The 27,474-nt window shown below is 45.1% G+C and overlaps 1 protein-coding gene across 9 annotated transcripts in view; it reads right to left on the minus strand.

Moving 5' to 3' along the window:
* Positions 1–27,474, minus strand: part of LOC141172403 (epsin-1-like) — a 141,651-nt gene that overhangs the window by 75,924 nt on the left and 38,253 nt on the right. For all 9 annotated transcript variants that reach the window (XM_073656576.1, XM_073656583.1, XM_073656580.1 and 6 more), the window contains one exon: positions 7,639–8,102. In XM_073656576.1, coding sequence (XP_073512677.1) covers positions 7,639–7,866 — 228 coding nt within the window. In that variant the 5' untranslated portion in view covers positions 7,867–8,102. The remainder of the gene's footprint in view (positions 1–7,638; positions 8,103–27,474) is intronic.

Consider the following 27,474-nt stretch of genomic DNA (forward strand, 5'->3'; position numbering starts at 1 on the left):
ACACCGCCGTTCTGTACAGTCAGACCGCTGCACGAGCAGAGGGGAGGAGACAATCAGGAAAGCAAATCTCACATCACACCGAGGTTCTGTACAGTCCGACCGCTGCACGAGCAGAAGGGAGGAGACCATCAGGAAAGCAAATCCCACATCACACCGCCGTTCTGTACAGTCAGACCGCTGCACGAGCAGAGGGGAGGAGACAATCAGGAAAGCAAATACCACATCACACAGAGGTTCTGTACAGTCAGACCGCTGCACGAGCAGAAGGGAGGAGACAATCAGGAAAGCAATTCCCCCATCACACCGAGGTTCTGTACAGTCCGACCGCTGCACGAGCAGAAGGGAGGAGACAATCAGGAAAGCAATTCCCCCATCACACCGAGGTTCTGTACAGTCCGACCGCTGCACGAGCAGAGGGGAGGAGACAATCAGGAAAGCAAATCCCACATCACACCGCCGTTCTGTACAGTCAGACCGCTGCATGAGCAGAAGGGAGGAGACACACTCAGGAAAGCAAATCTCCCATCACACCGAGGTTCTGTACAGTCCGACCGCTGCACGAGCAGAAGGGAAGAGACAATCAGGAAAGCAAATACCACATCACACCGAGGTTCTGTACAGTCAGACCGCTGCATGAGCAGAAGGGAGGAGACAATCAGGAAAGCAATTCCCCCATCACACCGAGGTTCTGTACAGTCCGACCGCTGCACGAGCAGAAGGGAGGAGACAATCAGGAAAGCAAATCCCCCCCATCACACCGAGGTTCTGTACAGTCACACCGCTGCACGAGCAGAAGGGAGGAGACATACTCAGGAAAGCAAATCCCCCCATCACACCGAGGTTCTGTACAATCAGACCGCTGTACGAGCAGAGGGGAGGAGACAATCAGGAAAGCAAATCTCACATCACACCGAGGTTCTGTACAGTCCGACCGCTGCACGAGCAGAAGGGAGGAGACCATCAGGAAAGCAAATCCCACATCACACCGCCGTTCTGTACAGTCAGCCCGCTGCATGAGCAGAAGGGAGGAGACCATCAGGAAAGCAAATCCCACATCACACCGCCGTTCTGTACAGTCAGCCCGCTGCATGAGCAGAAGGGAGGAGACCATCAGGAAAGCAAATCTCACATCACACCGAGGTTCTGTACAGTCCGACCGCTGCACGAGCAGAAGGGAGGAGACCATCAGGAAAGCAAATCCCACATCACACCGCCGTTCTGTACAGTCAGACCGCTGCACGAGCAGAGGGGAGGAGACAATCAGGAAAGCAAATCTCACATCACACCGAGGTTCTGTACAGTCCGACCGCTGCACGAGCAGAAGGGAGGAGACCATCAGGAAAGCAAATCCCACATCACACCGCCGTTCTGTACAGTCAGACCGCTGCACGAGCAGAGGGGAGGAGACAATCAGGAAAGCAAATCCCCCCCATCACACCGAGGTTCTGTACAGTCACACCGCTGCACGAGCAGAAGGGAGGAGACATACTCAGGAAAGCAAATCCCCCATCACACCGAGGTTCTGTACAGTCAGACCGCTGCATGAGCAGAAGGGAGGAGACAATCAGGAAAGCAATTCCCCCATCACACCGAGGTTCTGTACAGTCCGACCGCTGCACGAGCAGAAGGGAGGAGACAATCAGGAAAGCAAATCCCACATCACACCGCCGTTCTGTACAGTCAGACCGCTGCACGAGCAGAGGGGAGGAGACAATCAGGAAAGCAAATCCCCCATCACACCGAGGTTCTGTACAGTCAGACCGCTGCATGAGCAGAAGGGAGGAGACAATCAGGAAAGCAATTCCCCCATCACACCGAGGTTCTGTACAGTCCGACCGCTGCACGAGCAGAAGGGAGGAGACCATCAGGAAAGCAAATCCCACATCACACCGCCGTTCTGTACAGTCAGACCGCTGCACGAGCAGAGGGGAGGAGACAATCAGGAAAGCAAATCTCACATCACACCGAGGTTCTGTACAGTCAGACCGCTGCATGAGCAGAAGGGAGGAGACCATCAGGAAAGCAAATCCCACATCACACCGCCGTTCTGTACAGTCAGACCGCTGCACGAGCAGAGGGGAGGAGACAATCAGGAAAGCAAATCTCACATCACACCGAGGTTCTGTACAGTCCGACCGCTGCACGAGCAGAAGGGAGGAGACCATCAGGAAAGCAAATCCCACATCACACCGCCGTTCTGTACAGTCAGACCGCTGCATGAGCAGATGGGAGGAGACACACTCAGGAAAGCAAATCTCCCATCACACCGAGGTTCTGTACAGTCAGACCGCTGCATGAGCAGAAGGGAGGAGACAATCAGGAAAGCAAATCCCCCATCACACCGAGGTTCTGTACAGTCAGACCGCTGCATGAGCAGAAGGGAGGAGACAATCAGGAAAGCAATTCCCCCATCACACCGAGGTTCTGTACAGTCCGACCGCTGCACGAGCAGAAGGGAGGAGACAATCAGGAAAGCAATTCCCCCATCACACCGAGGTTCTGTACAGTCCGACCGCTGCACGAGCAGAAGGGAGGAGACAATCAGGAAAGCAAATCCCCCCCATCACACCGAGGTTCTGTACAGTCCGACCGCTGCACGAGCAGAAGGGAGGAGACATACTCAGGAAAGCAAATCCCCCATCACACTGAGGTTCTGTACAGTCAGACCGCTGCACGAGCAGAAGGGAGGAGACAATCAGGAAAGCAAATCCCCATCACACCGAGGTTCTGTACAGTCAGACCGCTACACGAGCAGAAGGGAGGAGACCATCAGGAAAACAATTCCCCGATCACACCGAGGTTCTGTACAGTCAGACCGCTGCACGATCAGAGGGGAGGAGACAATCAGGAAAGCAAATCCCACATCACACCGCCGTTCTGTACAGTCAGACCGCTGCATGAGCAGAAGGGAGGAGACAATCAGGAAAGCAAATCTCACATCACACCGAGGTTCTGTACAGTCCGACCGCTGCACGAGCAGAAGGGAGGAGACCATCAGGAAAGCAAATCCCACATCACACCGAGGTTCTGTACAGTCCGACCGCTGCACGAGCAGAAGGGAGGAGACAATCAGGAAAGCAAATCCCCCCATCACACCGAGGTTCTGTACAGTCCGACCGCTGCACGAGCAGAAGGGAGGAGACAATCAGGAAAGCAATTCCCCCATCACACCGAGGTTCTGTACAGTCCGACCGCTGCACGAACAGAAGGGAGGAGACAATCAGGAAAGCAAATCCCCCCCATCACACCGAGGTTCTGTACAGTCAGACCGCTGCACGAGCAGAAGGGAGGAGACATACTCAGGAAAGCAAATCCCTCCATCACACCAAGGTTCTGTACAGTCAGACCGCTGCACGAGCAGAAGGGAGGAGACACTCAGGAAAGCAAATCCCCCATCACACCGAGGTTCTGTACAGTCAGACCGCTGCATGAGCAGAAGGGAGGAGACACACTCAGGAAAGCAATTCCCCCATCACACCGAGGTTCTGTACAGTCCGACCGCTGCACGAGCAGAAGGGAGGAGACAATCAGGAAAGCAAATCCCCCCCCATCACACCGAGGTTCTGTACAGTCACACCGCTGCACGAGCAGAAGGGAGGAGACATACTCAGGAAAGCAAATCTCCCATCACACCGAGGTTCTGTACAGTCAGACCGCTGCACAAGCAGTAAGAAGGAGACAATCAGGAAAGCAAATCCCACATCACACCGAGGTTCTGTACAGTCCGACCGCTGCACGAGCAGAAGGGAGGAGACAATCAGGAAAGCAAATCCCCCCATCACACCGAGGTTCTGTACAGTCAGACCGCTGCATGAGCAGAAGGGAGGAGACACACTCAGGAAAGCAATTCCCCCATCACACCGAGGTTCTGTACAGTCCGACCGCTGCACGAGCAGAAGGGAGGAGACAATCAGGAAAGCAAATCCCCCATCACACCGAGGTTCTGTACAGTCAGACCGCTGCACGAGCAGAAAGGAGGAGACACACTCAGGAAAGCAAATCCCCCATCACACCGAGGTTCTGTACAGTCAGACCGCTGCACGAGCAGAAAGGTGGAGACAATCAGGAAAGCAAATCCCCCATCACACCGAGGTTCTGTACAGTCAGACCGCTGCACAAGCAGAAGGGAGGAGACAATCAGGAAAGCAAATCCCCCATCACACCGAGGTTCTGTACAGTCAGACCGCTGCATGAGCAGAAGGGAGGAGACAATCAGGAAAGCAATTCCCCCATCACACCGCCGTTCTGTACAGTCAGACCGCTGCACGAGCAGAAGGGAGGAGACATACTCAGGAAAGCAAATCTCCCATCACACCGAGGTTCTGTACAGTCAGACCGTTGCACGAGCAGAAGGGAGGAGACATACTCAGGAAAGCAAATCTCCCATCACACCGAGGTTCTGTACAGTCAGACCGCTGCACGAGCAGTAAGAAGGAGACAATCAGGAAAGCAAATCCCACATCACACCGAGGTTCTGTACAGTCCGACCGCTGCACGAGCAGAAGGGAGGAGACAATCAGGAAAGCAAATCCCCCCATCACACCGAGGTTCTGTACAGTCAGACCGCTGCACGAGCAGAAAGGAGGAGACACACTCAGGAAAGCAAATCCCCCATCACACCGAGGTTCTGTACAGTCAGACCGCTGCACGAGCAGAAAGGTGGAGACAATCAGGAAAGCAAATCCCCCATCACACCGAGGTTCTGTACAGTCAGACCGCTGCACAAGCAGAAGGGAGGAGACAATCAGGAAAGCAAATCCCACATCACACCGAGGTTCTGTACAGTCAGACCGCTGCACGAGCAGAAGGGAGGAGACCATCAGGAAAGCAAATCCCACATCACACCGAGGTTCTGTACAGTCAGACCGCTGCACGAGCAGAAGGGAGGAGACAATCAGCAAAGCAATTCCCCCATCACACCGCCGTTCTGTACAATCAGACCGCTGCACGAGCAGAAGGGAGGAGACAATCAGGAAAGCAAATCCCACATCACACCGAGGTTCTGTACAGTCAGACCGCTGCACGAGCAGAAGGGAGGAGACAATCAGGAAAGCAAATCCAGCAGAAAGGAGGAGACATACTCAGGCGGCAAAGATCTACACAAAAGGCCTACATTTACCAAAAATTGAGTCACTTGCACCAAACTTAGTGCAACCATTTCAGCTACACCACTCCATAATTATCAAGTCACATTGTAATGATAATAAAGATAAAAAAAACAGCCAAAGCAACTTTATAAGCCTGGTAGTCCACATCCTAATTCACACAACCGCATGAGTGTGGCCATCTGAGAGAAACAAAATGTGAGAAACAAACTGATTTTTTCCTCAGCTGTCATCCTGGTTGCTTTTGGTTATTTGTTTTTTTCTTTTTTTTTTACTACTAAAGAGATGTGCCCACTTCCAAGCCAATATAAACCCCTGGAAGGTCACAAGTTTTTATTCAGATTTATCTGAGCAACAGATGTAGGAGACACAGATGCACATTGGAAGCTTCCTGACTTGCGTCCATGTCTCTTAGTTCTCCACAGACTGGAATGGCAGAGTCTGATCTACGTCAGATAATAGGACCTGCGTTCTCACAGATCTCACCCTCTGATCCGTCATTTTAATGGATATTTGACTACATCTACTCTAATCTATGGGCCCGAGTGCTGAGAAAGACACAGGGCGGCATGCAGGCGTGTCACACAGAGGTGTGAATGCAGCCTTCCATGAGAGCAGCGTGGCAATACTTCAATTAATGTAAAACCTCGTACAAATTGGGACTTTTTATGCTAAAAATGGTGGTAATAAATATATTTGTTATATGACTTTAGAAAATCCTGACAACAGGTAAGAAGTGGCCAGATCGTGCCCTTATTTTATTCCCACTGTCTCCGAGTATTACACTTTGCGTCTTTGGTTGTTTTTTTTCGTAAATTTTCCACATGGATCCAGAGATCTGGGCCTTTATATGTGCTGCCATTTCTTCTGGTCTTTATCTAGAGAGAGTGTGGTGTACAGAGTAATGCCCCATTGGGAAAGACCACAAAGAGAAGCACTAAATAACAGGCCACATCTCAGGATCTGTATAGCAGGGCAGCAGCAGGAATACAACAGGAGCAGCAATCGTCCACCTGATCTGGTGACCTGTCTACATGAAGCTTTTTTGAGACTTTTACATATAAATGAATTCATAGATCTGTTGTAAAACGTTAAAAGAAAGACTCAGTATAACCTGTGATTTCATCACTTAAAGGGGCTGTCCACTGCTTGGCCTACCCCTTCTCATTCCTCATGTTTGGCTCCATTAAACTAAGAATACTCTTAGGCCATATTCACACATTTAGTATTTGGTCAGTATTTTAACTCAGAATTTGTATCCAAAACCAGGAGTGGGTGATAAATACAGTGACGTGTTTCTCTTATACTTTTCCTCTGATTGTTCCACTCCTGGTTTTGGCTACAAAAAAATACTGACCAAATACTGAGAGTGTGAATGTGGCCTGATTCGCCTCCTGTGCTGGCGCTGCCCCAGCGTTGTGGGCACTCGAGGTCCCGGGGCTCCCATGCGGTTGTTACATCACATAAGCCCTGCGCCCAATCAGCGCTGGCGTCACTGTCCTCGCATTCGGACGTACAGAACATCAACAGGAAGTACGGGCTGCGGCTGATCTATGACTTCCTCCTGATGTTCAATGGCGGAGACAGTGACGCCAGCGCTGATTGGGCAGCGGGCTTATGTAACGTAACAACCGCACGGGAGCCTCGGGACCACGAGTGCTGCCGGTACGGGAGGGGAGTACAAGAGTTTTTATTTTAACATGACGAATGAGAAGGAGTTCTCTAACCAGTAAACAACCCCTTTAAACCTCTGCTCTTACTGGGATTTTGGGTCCAGTGGGCGCTCCATCAGTGACTGACAGCACATCAGTGTACATGCAGATACAGCTGTCTGTCACTGACAGGACCTCACATTGGACCAAAGATCCCAGAAAGAGCAGAGAATGATGAAATTACAGGTTATACGGGATCTTTGCTCACACCTATGTATCAGTCCGCTCCCCTGCTCTATAACACCGTGCCTGCAGATTGGACGGCATTTTCCTGGTGACCAGCTCCCTTTACCTGCGCTCCCTTTCCTCGCCATTTTTAAGTTTTGGTGTATGTATTGTTATATAGATTATATTAAATGGTGTAAAGCACGGATACATTTGGCATAGGCAATTCTGATAATAAAATGTAGCAAAGTGCGCAATAAATTGGGCACAAATACAATGATAAATATCTTTCACAGCGTGCACATGGTTTTATCTCATTCTCTAATCAGAAGTGCTGTAGAAAATGCCCCAGTAATCCCTGTACTAAGAGAATGAACTCCCCCCCCCCCCCCCCCCATGGTTTTCCCATTTTCAAAATAGCATACTGCAACAAAAATCAGCATGTGATCCATTGGCACAAAGGAAACCTTATCTAGATCTGTTATGTTACATCCACCAATAAGAAACAGCTAACAAATGACAGAAAAGTACATAAAAAATCCTAAATTGTGCAACAGCGACGATGAATGAAATGTAAGGTACATGCCGACACATGGCTATAGCGGAGCAGATACATACAATGCTGCAGGACTACATGAAGAACGGAAGCAGCTTACTTTATACACGTGTCTCCAGTTTTTCCCATGGTCATTTAGTCGCTTCCATATCATGCTCATGATCTCAGAGAACGCTACCACATTGTAGGTGAGATCTGCAATCTCAGACATGAGAGAGCTAGACGGGCCCCACGGATCGTTCGATGTGGCTTCTCGGACTTTGATTTCAGCTTCAGAGTAATTATGGACAATGTTTTTCATCTGGCGGCGGAGTGAGGAGGTAGACATGTTGACTGATTTACTGACCAGTGACAAGAATTAATACGATTACAATTACACTAAATATATATATATTAGTTAGAGAGCAACTTTCTGTCTGCAGCAACAATAAAGGCCCAAGAACTGGTCACGTTTTTCAGGGCATCCAAGAGAAACACCACCTCCTTTTTCCAGTGGGCTAAGATGTCCTGATGTATTCTCCAACACTGACGGCTCTTGGCATGGTGAATGCACTACAGCCACATCTGTAATGAGAAATTGTACGACATTAGGTCTTCACACAAACAGTATAGACTGGCAATGACCGATACACAACAGGGGGCATAGATACATGAGAAGAGAAGATGTGCTCCCACATACTACCCAAAGCCGCTTCATAGAAATGGGAGCACTTCTAGGAATCCCTGTACAGACACAGGAATTATCACATATTAATGATTACAGCTCTGGAGCCAGCAACACTAACTACAGCTCTTACATGACATTCTGTACCTGAGAGCATGCAATTTCAACTTTTATTGTACAATTAATTCTATATGTAAGCAACTAAATAAAAAGTTGAAAGGGAATTTGTCACCAGGTTTTGCCATGTAATCTGAGAGCAGCATGATGTAGGAGCAGAGATCCCGATTCCAGTGATGCGTCACTTACTTGGCTGTATTTTGCGGTTTCAATAATATCAGTGTTTTATCAGCAGTAGATTATCACTACTGGACAAGCTGCCTCGTGGTCCAATGTACACAGATAGCTGTGGTGAGTGCCGGTGGTATACACAGCTCAACAACTGAACTCTGCTATATCTGCAGCACAGAAAACAGACTGATTGACTGCTAGAAGGAGATGCTGGAAATCCTGGGATAGTTCACTACTGAGGTTCATGCACACTTGTTCCTGGGGCTTGCACATTCGCTAATCCCTAATTTTATGCATCAACATATTTAGCTGTAAAGCTCAAGAAAAGTCCCATGGAGACCACTTCCTCCCCCCGGTTCTTTATAATCTCAGCACAACCCACAGTACTAGGGAAGCTGCAGGATGCAAAGGACGGGAGAATGTGGTGCAGTCTAGAGACCGGCAACCTGCTCCTTCCTTCCACATTGCTGCGTTTTGCAATTTCACTATTAAGTCGCTTACTCCACAAAGTTACAAATGATTTTAACCTGAGCTTGGTTGACCTGGCTACAAAACAAATTTGTAATAACTTTATATATCTCAGCATGTACTAAGAAAACTGTAATAAGGACAGGAACTTACTTGGAATATCTGAAAAAACAGATTTATAAAAAAAAAAAAAAAAAAAAAAAAACACACTCAAAGGCTATGTTCACACACGTATTTTTTTCTGCTACATATCGGCTAACTTTTCTCTGGCAGGAAAACAGCTGCGTAAAAAATGCAGGTTTTGTTGTGTTTTTTTGCTGCATATTTCTGACCACCCAATACTTCCTATGGGTGAAAAAAAGCAGCAAATAAGCAGCAAAAACGCAGGTGCATTTTCTGCTGCAGAGACGCTGGAAGAAGTGACATGCTGTATTTTCCAGATACGCAACCAAGGCAGAAAATACCCAGCAAACAAAAAGCAACATGTGTGACCAGACAATTCTGGTTTCTCATAGACTTTGCTGATACTGCAAAACGCAGCTGAAAATTTGCATAAAAATCTGCTGCAAAATAAGCAGCAAAACACAATGTGTGTGAACAAAGCCAAAAGAGGGGCGGCCCCATCCATAATCTCTCCTCGTCTTAGACAGGTCACTGCGCTGTGCTGTGATAGCACTCAGCAGAGTAGTATCATTAAATAGTCACAGTCATTTCAGCAAGCTGCATAAATCAATAGCACAAGCCAATGTAAGAAGCTTTGTAATATATCTTATCTGAGAAACAGGCTTCTTTCTCCACCTATGAGCCACTGTGCCTGACTCCTGCCTGCTGAGCTAATCATTCACTGTGAAATCAAGCTCAAATCCGTGTTGGTTAAAGCCAGATAGGTGGCTAGCACAGTGAGGTGTCAGGTTACAACCCCTATTATATATACTCTATGGAGAGTGGAGAAGGAATGAGGAGCAGAGTGAGAAAACAAGCAGAGGCAGGCAGATCATGCTATGGTTAGTAAATGATTTATCTTATCCTAGGGCTGGATTCACATGAACACAGCTCAGTACTGTTGTACAATGTCATACATAATGATATTGTAATTTATGAACATGTTCTAACCAAAGAAAGTAGTATGCGACACAATAGTCTCCACCCATTAGCTCAGAGAGAACTGAGAGAAACTTAGAGAAAGAACCTAGAGAGGAGAAAACTGTTGAAAGCTTCAGGACAGGAGCCTATAATAGCCAGAAGTGATGTTCTTCTTTGTGTAAACACATAACAGCTTATTCTGAAACATTACCTGAAATGACATGTCTGTTTTAATTACTAATAGTAAGTCTTCCACTGTTACTTTTTTTATTTTACATTTTTGTTATAACAGAATATTCATGCATTTTGTTTCTTAGTCTCAGACCTAGGGCTCATCACACTTGTCCTGTTTCTGGGTGGACCGCTTTTGTCAAACATGCTAGTGATCATCAGACGAACAAACTTGAGACTATCACTGGACTATCACACTTGAGAAATGGGTCTGCCCCAAAATGTAGCAAGTGTCTTCGCACTCCAGCTCTGCTTTATCATTGTAGGCCTGTGATGCCCTACCTATGCTTATAGTCATGGATTGCTCTAAAGATTCAGGTCATCTATGCTTTCCCAGCACATGAAAGAAAGCGTAAGGAATGTTGTAATTGCACAGCACAGACATAGGACTTGTCTTGGTACAGTCTGAAATGTTATACTTCGGTTGAGCATGCCATACATGACATATCCTTGACTCTGAAATGATGCCAAAAGGAAGCTTTTGAAAGTATTCATTGCCCACAAGTGTGTGTCAGGTATTGGGATCACCCTTGCAGGGTTTGTACTACGAAAGGCTATGGAGTTGATTATACGTCTACATTTAAAAGAAAGCAGAAATTAGGTCTTGAGTATACAAGCTGGCACACAACACCAAGAATTTACATAAAGAGAACCTCTCATTAAGTATTCCCCTTGCAAACCATTGCCAAGTTCTGAAATATTTAATTCTACCTCTGCAGCACCATATTCCTCAGAAAATGATCTGTAAAAGGAATCTTACTCCACAAATGCCATTTACCTGCAGATACATAGGCTTATGTTATGTCTGAAAACAGCGGCTAAAGGGAGAAAATGGAGTTATATTCTCCCTGCAGCGGCTCACTTCCAGTCATAACTCACTACACAGAGTTATGACTGGAAGTGAGCAGCTGCAGTGAGAATATAACTCCATTCTGCAATCACAGCCCAGCACATTGATTGACAGCCTGCTCTGCACACACCCACTGCATGCATACAATGCGGAGCAGACCGTCAGTCAGGGTGCAGGAAAGAGATTACAGTGCACTCACTGTTTAGCAAGCAGTGACTGCAGCAGCTCCCTGCACTGCCCTGATGACCGCGGATGCAGTGAGGATGTATCTTCATTTTCTTCCTTTAGCAGCTCTTCCAGTAAGCATGCCAGACATGATTTAAATGTCATTTACCTGCACATCACCAGTATATCTGTGGCTATAGTGTTTTTTGGAGGCGACAAGTTCCCTTTAACATCTCCTGTAACATGCACTATCTGGCGCAGAGCTGGGCAGTATACTAATGAGTGCAATCGCAGAGGGGCCGGCATCGCAGAGGGGCTGGCCACAAATTCCCATTGATTAAATAGTTTTATATTCAGTATCTCTGGCACACCTCTCAAGGTTTTTGCAGTGGCCAGGCTGTTTTTTGCTCTGTGCCATTGAAATGGCCATCTCAGTAAGACAACCCGTTTTCATAGATACTAATAGGGCACATGGATATAATATGGGGAGGTCTTTTAAGACTCTCACCTAAAGTGCAGAGAACAGCAACAGCATTCACAGTGGTAAAAAGTATCTTTATTAATACATCATACAGTGGTTGCAAAAGTATTCACCCCTTGGGATTTTTCGTATTTTGCTACCACATAACCGGGAATTTCACTGTTTTTTTTGGAGGGTTTGCATCAGTTCATGTAAAGAACATGACTACAACTGTGAACATTTGGTTTTCTTTTGATTGTGAAGCAAACAACAAAGTAGGACAAAATAACTGTAAACTTCAGTGTGCATAACTACTCACCCCCCTAAAGTCAGTGCTTTATAGAGCCTCCTTTTACGGCAATTACAGCTGCAAGTCGCATGGATGAGTCTCTAGGAGCTTTCCACATCTTGCCACTGGAATTTATGTCCATTCCTCAAGGCAAAACTGCTCCAGCTCCTTCAAGTTAGATGGTTTCCCCTGGTGAACAGCAATCCAAGTCTGACCACAGATTCGCACTTGGATTAAGGTCTGGGCTTTGACTAGGCCACTCCAAAACATTTACAGTTTCCCCTTAAACCACTCGAGTGTTGCTTTAGCGGTATAGTTTGGGTCATTGTCTTGTTGGAAGATGAACCTCCGTCCCCAGTCACAAATCACTGACAGACTGATAAAGGTTTTGCTCAAGAATATCCCTATATTTTGCACCATCCATCGTCTCCTCGACTCGGACCATTTTCCCTGTCCTTGCATCTGAAAAACATACCTACAGTCTGATGCTGCCACCACTATGTTTCACTGTGGGGATGGTGTTCTTGCGGTGATGAGTTGTGTTCGTTTAGTGCCAGACAGTTTACCTTGGTGGCCAAGATGTTCAATTTTGGTCTCATCTGCCCATAGCAACTTCCTCCATACATTTGGGGAGTCTCCCACGACCTTTGGCAAATTCAAAAAAGCCTTACAATTTGTGAGTGTAAGGCTTTTTTCAGCCCACTCTACAAATAAAGACCACCTCAATGGAGTGTAAGGCTTATTGTAAGAAAAAAAGAAATGTGGTCTTCCAGCGGATCTTCGATAAAATTAAGCTTTTATTGGAAACATATAAAAGCAGCCATGTCACAAGGACAATACACGGGATACAAGACATGATAGTCCCAACGCGTTTCAGCTAAGTATTAGCCTTAATCCCATGATTAAGGCTAATACTTAGCTGAAACGCGTTGGGACTATCATGTCTTGTGTCCTTGTATCCCGTGTATTGTCCTTGTGACATGGCTGCTTTTATATGTTTCCAATAAAAGCTTAATTTTATTGAAGATCCGCTGGAAGACCACATTTTTTTTTTCTTGTTCTAAAAGAGTGCCTGGAACCAGGGCTATTCCGCTGTCGGATCAACTCACACAGAGCCTCCAGCTGTTAATGATCGGGTGAGCTGATTTTTTTCTCCCCTTCTCCCTTTCCTTGTTTGTCAAGACTACTAAGGCTTATTGTAGTCATATGGACAGATACTCCAGTCTCTGCTTAGGAGTTATGCAGCTCCTTCAGGTCTACCTTTGGTCTCTGTGCTGCCTCTCTGATTAATGCCCTCCTTGCCCGGGCCGAGAGTTTTTGTGGCGGCCCTCTCTTTGCAGGTTTGTTGTGGTACAATGTTCTTTCCATTTGATGATAATGGGTTTGATAGTGTTCCAGGGAATCATCAGAGATTGGGATATATTTTTTTTTTTTATAACCCAATGCTGACTTGTACTTCTCAACAACTTTGACCCTGACTTGTTTGGAGATTTCCTTGGTCTTCATGGTGTTTGGTTAGTGGTGCTTCTTGCTTAATGGTGTTGCAGCCTCTGTAGCCTTTGAGAAAAGGTAAAGTGTATATACTGACAGACATGTGACATTAGATTGCTCACAGGTGGACGTCCTGTCACTAAGCATGGGACTAATGAAGGGAATTGCCTGCACCAGAAATTTTCAGGTGCTTCATAGCAAAAGGGGTGAATACTAGTGTTGAGCGAGTATGTTCTGTTAACCCTTTCGCCGAGTATGCTCAGGCCGAGCTCCGAGTAGTTACAGCTGCTCGGTGATATGGTTGAATCGCTCCCGTGTGCTTGATTTGCGACTGTTTGACAGCTTTATTACATGTGAGGAATGATTGTTTCTTTTGCATTCCTCAAATGTAATAAAGCTGTCAAACAGTTGCAAATCAAGCACACGGGAGCGATTCAACCATATCACCGAGCAGCTGTAACTACTCGGAGCTCGGCCCGAGCATACTCGGAACAGAACATACTCGCTCAACACTAGTGAATACATATGCACATGCCAATTTTTAGTTATTTGATCCCATAAATGTAATTTATGCCTAGATTTTTCTCACTTCACCAACTTCGACTATTTAGTGCTGATGTATCACACATCAGATTACAAAAATATTTAAAAGGCAGATTGTAATGTAACAAAAAATAAGTAAAAAGCCAAGGGGGGGGGTGATCACTTTTGCGAGCCTACGTATAATCAGCTCACATACATCTCTCAGTATTTTGTGATGCAATAATAAAGATACTTTTTTGCTACAGTGGAAGCTGCCGCTCTCTTCACTCTTGGATCTTATGGAGGATTGGGATCGTCCTCTTTTTGGCATACTTGCATACTACATATCAATTCCTTTGTTGTGAGGTGCTGCCTGACACTTGCCATTTGCCTGGAGCTGGAGACCTGGCCACTTATTACATGGCCATTATCATTACACAGTAGAGATGTATGGCTAGCTGCAACTAACCCTATAACGTCAGGACTAGAAATCAGCTGAATACACCATTACAGAAGGGGTTCCTATGAAGGCAGAGCTATAGCACCAGTGCAATGTATTATCAGTGTGATGGGCCTCATGTTCTGTTACCAGAAGTAAGGGCAGGCCAGTACCTGGGTACGAGAACGGGCGTGAGGGTAATAGCTAATCCCTGTAATGCCACGCTTCCCTCTTCAGGGTCACAGTACAGTATACAGTGTATAATGAGATAAAGGTCACAGCAGAGGACAGACGTACAGTACAGGCTATAAATAGGAGTATTCCTATACTTCACCGTCCGTGCTCTCACCTCTTACAATGTAAGACTTGCATCTTCCTCCAAACCCTTCACAAGTGGTACAGTTCTCCATGGCTGAGTAATAGCATTTCCGCTCCCATCAGCCCAGCAGGAGGACCCTTCCTATGCCCTAAAGAATGTTTCCCTTCCCCCAGCATTAGCACAAATACAGCACCTCTTCTCATTACCTCCTCCCTTAAAGGTGTCTGCAAGTTACGCCTTCTAATTGAAGAGATCAGTCTATTGGCACTCGTTTTTACATGGGCCCATGTGAAATGTATAGGGCAAACGATCATGAGCAGGACTGTACAACCCCATCCATCTGTATGCTGCTGGCAGCACATGCACTGCTTACATGGCGACATCTTCAGCCACCAACAATTATCATTTAGGCCACATAAAAGATGCCATCAGCCAAAGGAAGAACTTTTTTCTCACTTCTAGACACCATGTTTACACAGGTTCATTAGGCTCATGCAAGCAGGCCCTACACCTTACAAGGCTGACAATCATTCGGCCAGCAGCCATCTCGGCCGACTCCGCCATACACAGGAGCGCTCGTGTTCTCCGTTAGAGAGCAGTCATTAGACATGTCTGCCAGCGGCTCATCTCCGGGAGAACAAAGCCAGCAGCAGTCTAAAATCAGACAGGCCTGACCAACATCTCCCCCTACATTCAGCTGTCTGGGGCTCCCATGCACATTAGACTGTCGGCTGAATCTGTGGATTTCAGTGGGTTCGGACGACAGTATTCTAATGTGTATCGGGGGCCTTGACCCTAGTGTCCACCCTACCTACCCAGCTCTATGTAATTATTTCTCACATACACATTAGGTCCAATTTAATAGTGTTCATTAGAGCACGTAAAGAACAATGATCTAATAGTCTTGCCTCTTTTGCACCCTACACAGTAGCTGGCCATACACCTTGGAAAGCGGTCGGCTGCATGTTCTTTCAATGTCAGAGCGTAATAAACTGCTGCTAGGTCACGTAATCTGTATGGAAGCAGCTTATCCTCCGCAGGAATAAAGAATTGGACCAGTTGCTTGACTCTTATTTCTCCCCTCCACCCAGACAAACAGAACTGGTCAAAACTTTGGACACACCTGTTCACGGAATGGTTTTCCATGTTCTTCTGGGAATGATTACATTGTAGATACAGACATAAGGCAAAAAGAAAACATGAAGAAACATGTATGGAACCAATGAGTAAAGAAAAAGCGTGAAACAAACCAGAGTATGTATTAAACCTAAACCTCAGATTACTCAATTTACCCCCTTTTACATCATCTCATTCAGCTTCATCAGGCAGTCACTTGGAATGACTTTTCAACACTGCAGGAGATTCCAGAGGAGCTGAGCACTTGTTTGCTGCTTTGCCTTCACTTTGAGTCCAACTCAATCCAAACCATCTCAGTTGGGTTGTAGTTCGGCGATTGTGGAGGACATGTCATCAGAAGCAGCAACACAAATGGTACTATTAAGAACCAACCAGATGGGATGTGTTATGCGCTTCTAAAAAGGGACCCAAAAGACTGGCACCGAACCAGCAAAGGCGCAGCCACAAACACACTTGGCACAAGCTGCCCAACTAGGAGAGCCCTTGAGGGCCATGAATACTCTTCACCCAGCTCCCATGAAATGGAAGGGGGACTTTTAGCAGACCCCTTCCCAGGCCCGCTGTCGCCAGACAGCTGGCAACTGGTGATGCGGCTGGAGCTCCGTCTAGGACCAAGTGAATACCTCTGCTGGAACCCCAGAAAGCATACCCAAAAAAGGAAAATGAGAAAACCCTTCTCAAATAACAAAATCTAATGTTAACACCACAAAACCACCAAGCACATGGAAACTGCAATAAACAGCAAAGTATTGAGCAGGGAGCAGGATTATATAGCCGGCCTAAAAATCAGGTGTTTGCCTACTTCTCAATCATCCCCAGAAAGCCGCTCCCTGCTAGCTTCAACCTCAGACTGAACAAAATCCCACCATTGCTCATTGTCAAACAAAGCAACATCCTGCGTTGCTTGGCAACCAGGGAAGACATCGTCCCATCTACCCTGGGCAGAGAAATCAGTGAGGGACAAGGAGTCTCACGTACTCACACATCCCACAACACCAGAACTAGAAGCCACACCAGACGGCGACAGATTCCCTGCACGTGTGGTAACTCTGCCTCCCGGGTCAGGACAATAGCTGGCATGCGACCGAAGATGTGCCATACTGGACCTGCTCAATTACCAGGTGGGAGCACGGAACAATGATTCGTAACAGGATGGCATGTGGTAACAGAATGCTGTGGGAGCCATGCAGCACACTTGGTGATTTATTAAAAATTCAAGGCACAAGTGTCACCAAAGCACCCCCACACCATCACACCTGTCCCTCCATGCTGCATAGTGGGCACCACACATCAGACTACAGTGCAGATTTTCACTGATCTATTCTCCAGACCTTGTGTTTCTTGTTTGATGTCCGCAGTTTTAGTATGGCTGCAAAAATATAATCATAAAGTCCTGCTTTTTGCAGTCTCCTTTGAACAGCTGATGTTGAGATGTGTCTACAAATTGGTGTGTGTGCATCATTTATTATTAGGGCTGTTATCCAAGGTGCAGTTTGTGATGCTGGTAAGTCTGATGAACTTATCCTATGCAGCAGAAGTAATTCTTGGTTTTCCTATCCTAAGCCTGTAATCATGAGAACCAGTTTTATCATTGTGATTGATGGTTTTCAAGACTTCACTTGAGGTTCTAGCAGTTTTCCAGACTAATTGACCTTCATGTCTTAAAGTAAAGTAATGATGGACTGTCGTTTGTCTTTTAGTGAAGTGGTTGTTGCCGTATTCTGGCTTAGAACAGTTGCATGAACTGTGCGCCAGCACTGCATGAACTGTGCGCCAGCACTGCATGAACTGTGCGCCAGCACTGCATGAACTGTGCGCCAGCACTGCATGAACTGTGCGCCAGCACTGCCTTTGCAAAACCCACAAGATGGTTGCAAACACCTTTTGAAGGCCACGGAATCCATATTTGAACTCTTGACGGGGCGTAACTGTTCACTGGAAGCCATTCCAGGTGACAAACTGATTAAGCTTCTTAAGAGACTGCCAACGGTCATCAGTGGAAAAGGGGGGTACTTTGAGGTATCTAATGTCTAACACATTCTGGGTTGTTTCACATATGTTTCTTTTTTCCTTATTTCATATGTATCCCTTCATGGTGTTGCTGCCTTTAGTCTGAATCTACATAGCATATTCCAATAAAAACAAGGAAAACCATTGAATGAACAGGTGTCCCAACTTTTGACCAGTAAAGTACATCATTGCAAAACTCTGATGCCTAAATTACACTAACATTGAGGGTTAAGAGTAACCGGCATTTTAACTTTTATTATTTTTATTTCATAAGTCAATAGCACACAGGAAAATCAGCAACTGTGTAATATATCTTATCAGAGAGATCTGCTTCTTTCTCCTCTCGGACTGATCATTCACTCTCAGTTCATGACCAAATTCGTAAAATGTGTATTCAGTGAAGACAGATTTTCCCATTACTGAGGTAGGTGATGACAAGAGCAGCAGACAGACATTCTGCAAGTTCCCCTGAAATGTCACTGACAGTTCTTGATAGAACTTTATGAGCACCAGCTGTCATCTCCTATCTCCTTAATGGGAAGGTATATATTTAATGAAGACAGATTATATCCATGAATTGAGAAGTTTGGAATGAATAATCACGAATCAGTCCAGGAGGGAAAAGATAGTAGAGGAGGACAATATCACGTTAAACGGGCTGCGCTGCAGTAAATCAGGAGCCTTTTGTGATCCAAAATAATTTTGTCCCGATCAACTATCAAGTGTGTTTCTAACATCGAGAAAGGCGCCGGTCCAGCGCCAAAATGCATTGGATGAATAAAGAACTATTTTGGAACACAAAAGCTTCTCATTTACTGCAGCGCAGCCCGTCCAACTTGTTATGGTCCTTGTCTACTATTATTCATCTGGAAGAAGTTTTTTTCCTAAAGCCATGGGACTGCAGCAGCAGTTACATGCATCTACAGGTGTGGCTCCTTCACACCACCAGGTGAGAGCATACTGCTGCCTTTCAATGTGTGTGCGTGTTTTTGTCCCCCAAACAGTTCTTCAGGAGGAGAAAGAAGCAGATTTCTCTGATATGATAACACAAAATGTATTTTCTTGTGTACTAGTTCTGAAAAACGTACTGCAAGTAGAAGGTGAGAGGGGAGGGAGAGTCCGCTCACTGGAGATGTGAAGACTGGACACAGGTGATGATTCCGCACGGAGTGGTCTGGGATCCAACCAGGCATCACATAGAGAAAAGAGAAGATTCCAGTGGAAAAAATGGTAAATAAAATCTATTTATTAGAAAAAGGTATTGCCATAGCCTTTTTAACATGTCCAGCAGGCACACTGACAAACCAATGCGTTTCAGCTTTATGAAGCCTCATGGTTTGTCAGTGTGCCTGCTGGACATGTTAAAAAGGCTATGGCAATACCTTTTTCTAATAAATAGATTTTATTTACTATTTTTTCCGCTGGAATCTGCTCTCTTTTGCCAAGTTTTGAAAAATAAAACAAGCAATGGCTGCTCTTTAAATGTGTTTCACAGGATTGGCATTGAAGTCTGCAATCCCCATGTGACTGCAGACTAGTAACTTCTCACATCGCGCGTAGGGTGTGCTGTCAGGATTTTCAGGTGCAGAGACACAAGTTTGCGATACACATACTTACGGCCACCATCTGGTTAGATGTCACAGCCTCACGCAATTCATTTGTATTGAGCGAGACTGCGTACACATAGTCGGAGTAAGGCCAGGAGTATGCATACAGCAAACTTGCAGTCACAAGACTGCTCACGAAAGGCATCAGAAAATCCTAACAGTGCGAACTGTACGCAATGTGAAGATTCACAAGTCTGCAGTCACATGAGCAACTGCAGACTTTTGTGCCAAACATGAAAAATCCCTTTAAGTCATTTTATAAAATGTCCATCTTTATTCTCACCCATTCTAGCACATATCTGGACCTTCAGTTATTTCCCCTGAGCAGCATACACAGCCACTTCTCTCTCCACCCTACTGCCTATCGCAGCACTTTACCTGGAGCAACTATATGTGAATACATAATAATGTACTGTTGTGTGAATCTGCAGAGAAAACATACTTAAATTCAACACAATAAAAATGACTCAAAGTCAGGAGACTAATGCCGCCCACCATCATCACCTCCTCACTGTGCAGTACTGGGGGAACATGAACATTAGAGATAAAAGGTCATGAAAGCAGAGGAATCTGCCCAGACTTGGTTTCTAAATCACTAGCAGAACATTTTACGCCAGCGAACAGCACGAATAACATGAATGTTCCTTTTGGCATAAGACCGTACAACAGACGGTCCCCATCATCCTTACACCCCGGAATCACTACAGAATCAGCATCCCATCATCTCTAACAATGGAGAAGTGATGAAGGGTTAACTGAAGAGGCAGGAAGAGAGCGAGCACTGCACAGCCCAGGGAGGAAATATGGGCTTATTCTACAAGGCCTTAATAAACCCAGAAGTAAATGATTACACCCAGCAGCTTATTACATCTCAGTTTATAATTAGCTTACAGCAGATTGCCTCAATGTCAATGAGGAGCCAGGCGCAAAGGGCCACATCATATGGAATACTACCCTGCTGCTGTATGACTGCAAAAGCATATCTGTGCAAACCATATTCCATATGTACAAATATATATATATTATATAAATATATATATTTGTACATATGGAATATGGTTTGCATAGATATGCTTTTGCAGTCATAGTGGCAGGGTAATATTGCATATAATATTCACTGGGCTCGGAGGATGTTCATTCAGTTGTTTAATGTTGTTGAAAAAAAGCAGATCACAGACATGGCACAAAACTAAAGTCATTTCAAATGGCAACTTTATGACTTTAAGAAACACAAAGAAATCAAGATAAAAAATGTGGTACTCAGTAAGGGTAATTTTTTTCAGACCAAGCAGAGGGAAAAAATTATGGAATCACTCAATTCTGAGGAAAAAATTGTGGAATCACCCTGTAAATTTTCATTTCCAAAACTAACACCTGCATCAAATTAAATCTGCTCGTTAGTCTGCATCTAAAAAAAGAGAGATCACACATTGGAGAGCTGTTGCACCAAGTGGACAGACATGAATCATGGCTCCAACACGAGAGATGTCAATTGAAACAAAGAAGAGGATTTGTCAAACTCTTAAAAGAAGGTAAATCATCACGCAATGTTGCAAAAGATGTTGGTTGTTCAGTCAGCTGTGTCTAAAATTTGGACCAAATACAAACAACATGGGAAGGTTGATAAAGGCAAACATACTGGTAGACCAAGGAAGACATCAAAGAGTCAAAACCGGAAACTTAAAGCAATATGTCTCCAAAACAGGAAATGCACAACAAAACAAATGAGGAACAAATGGGAGGAAACTGGAGTCAATGTCTGTTACCGAACTGTAAGAAACCGCCTAAAGGAAATGGGATTTACATACAGAAAAGCTAAACATAAGCCATCATTAACACCTAAACAGAAAAAAACAAGGTTACAATGGGCTAAGGAAAAGCAATCGTGGACTGTGGATGACTGGATGAAAGTCATTCAGTGATGAATCGTGAATCTGCATTGGGCAAGGTGATGATGCTGGAACTTTTGTTTGGTGCCGTTCCAATGAGATTTATATAGATGACTGCATGAGAGAACATGCAAATTTCCACAGTCATTGATGATATGGGGCTGCATGTCAGATAAAGGCACTGGGGAGATGGCTGTCATTACATCTTCAATAAAGGCCCAAGTTTACATTGATATTTTGGACAGTTTTCTTATCCCATCAATTGAAAGGATATTTGGGGATGATGACTTCATTTTTCAAGATGATAATGCATCCTGCCATAGAGCAAAAACTGTGAAAACATTCCCTGAAAGAAGACACATAAGGTCAATGTCATGGCCTGCAAATAGTCCGGATCTCAATCCAATTGAAAATCTTTGGTGGAAGTTGAAGAAAATGGTCCATGACAAGGCTCCAACCTGCAAAGCTGATCTGGCAACAGCAATCAGAGAAAGTTGGAGCCAGATTGATGAAGAGTACTGTTTGTCACTCATTAAGTCCATGCCTCAGAGACTGCAAGCTGTTATTAATGCTAGAGGTGGTGCAACAAAATACTAGTGATGTATTGGAGTGTTCTTTTGTGTGTTTGTTTCTCATAATTCCATATTTTTTTCCTCAGAATTAAGTGATTCCATAATTTTTTCCCTCTGCTTGGTCTGAAAAAAATTACCCTTACTGAGTACCACATTTTTTATCTTGATTTCTGTAAGGCTATGTGCCCACGATGCAGAAATGCTGCATATTTTTTCCGCTTCTCCCTGGCAGGAAAAACGCATGCGGATTTTACATGCGTTTTTCCCGCCAGGTAGAAGCGTTTGTCAAGCGTTTTTGCATGCGGGTTATCAAGCGCTTTTCCCAAGCGATTTTAGCATCACTTGGAAAAGTGCTTGACAACTTGTTCACACTATATAAATCCATGCAACCGGCATGGATTTATATAGTGTGACCAAGAAATAGTTAAAAAAAAAAAAGAAAAAAAAAGAATAAGAATGGTAAAAAATAAAAAATAAAGATTATACTTACCTTCCGATGTCCTCCCGGTGTTTTCTCCGCTCCATCCGGTGTTTTGGGTGGCTCACGGTGGTGTGAAGGACCTGCGGTGACGTCAATGAGTCACGTGTCAGGTCACATGACTCAATAACGTCATGGCAGGTCCTTCACAACACCGCGACCCATACAGCAGACCAGACGGAGGGGAGAAAACACCGGGAGGACATCGGAAGGCAAGTATAAATGTTTATTTTTTATTTTACTTTTTTTCTTTTTTTTACAGTTTCTATGGTACCCAGGTATGGAGGAGAGTCTCTTCTTCTGCAGACCTGGGTACCACCCGCATATTGAACCGTGTGATATCCGCTTGTGCAGATGCAGTGATGCGGATGTCACGTGGTCCAATGCAAGTTAATGGCGGCGATTACACTGCGTGTCTGCAAAATTAATGGACATGCTGCGGATTTTTCCTCAGTGATAATCCGCAGCGGAAATTTCCGCAGCATGTGTACAGCACATGCGGATCATCATTGGGGAACATGGGGCACGTATTACCATGCGGTTTTTAAGCGTTTTCGCTGCTGAAATTCCGTGGCAAAAATGATTGAAAACCGCATAGTGGGCACGCAGCCTTAGTGTTTCTTAAAGTCATAAAGTTGCCATTTGAAATGACTTTAGTTTTGTGCCATGTCTGTGATCTGCTTTTTTTCAACAACATTAACCCCTTAAGCCCCGCGGGTGGTTTGCACGTTAATGACCGGGCCAATTTTTACAATTCTGACCACTGTCACTTTATGAGGTAATTACTCTCGAACGCTTCAACGGATCCCCCTGATTCTGAGATTGTTTTTTCGTGACATATTGTACTTCATGATTGTGGAAAAATTTCTTCGATATCACTTGCGTTTATTTGTGAAAAAAACGGAAATTTGGCGAAAATTTTGAAAATTTTGCAATTTTCAAAATTTGAATTTTTAAGCCCTGAAATCAGAGCGATATGTCACACAAAAGAGTTAATAAATAACATTTCCCACATGTCTACTTTACATCAGCACAATTTTGGAACCAAAATTTTTTTTTGTTAGGGAGCTATAAGGGTTAAAAGTTGACCAGCGATTTCTCATTTTTCCAACAAAATTTACAAAACCATTTTTTTAGGGACCACATCACATTTGAAGTCACTTTGAGAGGTCTTTATGACAGAAAATACCCAAAAGTGACACCATTCTAAAAACTGCACCCCTCAAGGTGCTCAAAACCACATTCAAGAACTTTATTAACCCTTCAGGTGCTTCACAGGAATTTTTTGAATGTGGAAGAAAAAAATGAACATTTAACTTTTTTCACAAAAATGTTAATTTAGACCCAATTTTTTTTATTTTCACAGGGGTAACAAGAAAAAATGGACCCCAAAATTTGTTGTGCAATTTCCCCTGGGCACGCAGATACCCAATATTTGGGGAAAAAATACTGTTTGGGCGCACGGCAGGGCTCGGAAGGGAAGGAGCGCTATTTGACTTTTTGATTGTAAAATTTGCTTGAATAATTAGCGGACGCCATGTTGTGTTTGGAGAGCCCATGTGTGCCCAAACTTTGGAGCTCCCCCACAAGTGACCCCATTTTGGAAACTAGACCCCCCAAGGCACCTTTCTAGATGCATAGTGAGCACTTGGAACCCCCAGGTGCTTCACAAATTGATTCGTAACAATGAAAAAGTGAAAAAAAAAAAACACTTTTTCATTTTTATGAATCAATTTGTGAAGCACCTGAGTGTTCCAAGTGCTCACAATGCATCTAGATAGGTGCCTTGGGGGGTCTAGTTTCCAAAATGGGGTCACTTGTGGGGGAGCTCCAATGTTTGGGCACACAGCGGCTCTCCAAACGCAACATGGTGTCGCTAACAATTTGAGCCGATTTTCCGTTAAATTTGTTAGAGGACACCATGTTGCATTTAGAGAGTCCCTGTGTGCCCAAACATTGGAGCTCCCCCACAAGTGACCCCATTTTGGAAACTAGACCCCCCAAGGCACCTATCTAGATGCATAGTGAGCACTTGGAACCCCCAGGTGCTTCACAAATTGATTCGTAACAATGAAAAAGTGAAAAAAAAAACACTTTTTCATTTGTATGAATCAATTTGTGAAGCACCTGAGGGTTCCAAGTGCTCACTATGCATCTAGATAGGTGCCTTGGGTGGTCTAGTTTCCAAAATGGGGTCACTTGTGGGGGAGCTCCAATATTTGGGCACACAGCGGCTCTCTAAATGCAACATGGTGTCCGCTAACAAATTTAACGCAAAATTGGCTCAAATTGTTAGCGACACCATGTTGCGTTTGGAGAGCTGCTGTGTGCCCAAACATTGGAGCTCCCCCACAAGTGACCCCATTTTGGAAACTAGACCCCCCAAGGCACCTATCTAGATGCATAGTGAGCACTTGGAACCCCCAGGTGCTTCACAAATTGATTCGTAACAATGAAAAAGTGAAAAAAAAAACACTTTTTCATTTTTATGAATCAATTTGTGAAGCACCTGGGGGTTCCAACTGCTCACTATGCATCTAGATAGGTGCCTTGGGGGGTCTAGTTTCAAAAATGGGGTCACTTGTGGGAGAGCTCCAATGTTTGGGCACACAGGGACTCTCTAAATGCAACATGGTATCCGCTAACAAATTGAATGGAAAATCGGCTCAAATTGTTAGCGGACGCCACATTGCGTTTGGAGAGCCCCTCTGTGCCCAAACTTTGGAGCTCCCCCACAAGTGACCCCATTTTGGAAACTAGACCCCCCAAGGCACCTTTCTAGATGCATAGTGAGCACTTGGAACCCCCAGGTGCTTCACAAATTGATTCGTAATAATGAAAAAGTGAAAAACAAAAACACTTTTTCATTTTTACGAATTAATTTGTGAAGCACCTAGGGGTTCCAAGTGCTCACTATGCATCTAGATAGGTGCCTTGGGGGGTCTAGTTTCCAAAATGGGGTCACTTGTGGAGGAGCTCCAATGTTTGGGCACACAGGGACTCTCCAAATGCAACATGATATCCGCTAACAATTTGAGCCGACAATTTGTTAGCGGATATCATGTTGCATTTGGAGAGTCCCTGTGTGCCCAAACATTGGAGCTCCCCCACAAGTGACCCCATTTTGGAAACTAGACCCCCCAAGGCACCTATCTAGATTCATAGTGAGCACTTGGAACCCCAGGTGCTTCACAAATTGATTCATAAAAATGAAAAAGTGTTTTTTTTTTCACTTTTTCATTTTTACGAATCAATTTGTGAAGCACCTGGGGGTTCCAAGTGCTCACTATGCATCTAGAAAGGTGCCTTGGGGGGTCTAGTTTCCAAAATGGGGTCACTTGTGGGGGAGCTCCAAAGTTTGGGCACAGAGGGGCTCTCCAAACGCAATGTGGTGTCCGCTAACAATTTGAGCCGATTTTCCATTTAATTTGTTAGCGGATACCATGTTGCATTTAGAGAGTCCCTGTGTGCCCAAACATTGGAGCTCCCGCACAAGTGACCCCATTTTGGAAACTAGACCCCCCAAGGCACCTATCTAGATTCATAGTGAGCACTTGGAACCCCAGGTGCTTCACAAATTGATTCATAAAAATGAAAAAGTGTTTTTTTTTTCACTTTTTCATTTTTACGAATCAATTTGTGAAGCACCTGGGGGATCCAAGTGCTCACTATGCATCTAGAAAGGTGCCTTGGGGGGTCTAGTTTCCAAAATGGGGTCACTTGTGGGGGAGCTCCAAAGTTTGGGCACAGAGGGGCTCTCCAAACGCAATGTGGTGTCCGCTAACAATTTGAGCCGATTTTCCATTCAATTTGTTAGCGGATACCATGTTGCATTTAGAGAGTCCCTGTGTGCCCAAACATTGGAGCTCCCCCACAAGTGACCCCATTTTGGAAACTAGACCCCCCAAGGCACCTATCTAGATGCATAGTGAGCACTTGGAACCCCAGGTGCTTCACAAATTGATTCATAAAAATGAAAAAGTGTTTTATTTTCACTTTTTCATTTTTACGAATCAATTTGTGAAGCACCTGGGGGTTCTAAGTGCTCACTATGCATCTAGATAGGTGCCTTGGGGGGTCTAGTTTCCAAAATGGGGTCACTTATGGGGGAGCTCCAATGTTTGGACACACAGGGGCTCTCCAAACGCAACATGGCGTCCGCTAACAATTTGAGCCGATTTTCCATTCAATTTGTTAGCGGACACCATGTCGCGTTTGGAGAGCCCGTGATGTGCCTAAACAGTGGAGCTCCCCCACAAGTGTCCCCATTTTGGAAACTATACCCCTCAAAGATTTTATTAAGGTGTATAGTGAACATTTTGAACCCAGAGGTACGGCACATTATTTGTTTACATTAGGTCATCATATTGAATAAGTTTTCATTATTCTTGAGCGCAAGTGCTCGCTACTTGAGTTTGCATCGGGTACTCAGGTATGCACCATGTACAGCGTGTGCTCGAGTGACATGCTCGAGTCCCTGCTCCGCATGTTTCACGGTTATTAGACACCCAAAAAAAAACATGCGGGGATCGCTCGTGCATGGCAGGCAATCCCCGTAAAGTTTTTTGGCCGCGAAGCATATGGGGCAGAGACTCGAGCATGTCACTCAAATACCCACGATACTAAATGCATACCAGAGCACCCGATGCAAACTCAAGTAGCGAGCACTTGCTCTCAACACTAGTCGCCATATCGTCATCTTTTTTTCTTACTTTTGAAAAAAATCCCAACCCCAGCCCTAACCCTAGCACAACCCTAGCCCCAGCACAACCCTAGCCCCAGCACAACCCTAGCCCCAGCACAACCCTAGCCCCAGCACAACCCTAACCCTAGCCCAATCCTAACTCAAGAGTTTATTTTTGACGCCGTTCCTTGTGCGGTATAAGTGATTAGACGACTTTATTCTTCGGGTCGGTGTGATTACAGCAATGCCAGAATCATATGGGGTTTTTATGACTGACAGCTGTCACACAC

The sequence above is a fragment of the Phyllobates terribilis genome, unplaced genomic scaffold, assembly GCF_046119375.1.
Source record: "Phyllobates terribilis strain yellow unplaced genomic scaffold, ASM4611937v1 Scaffold_12__6_contigs__length_324123572, whole genome shotgun sequence".
Taxonomy (NCBI): Eukaryota; Metazoa; Chordata; class Amphibia; order Anura; family Dendrobatidae; genus Phyllobates; species Phyllobates terribilis.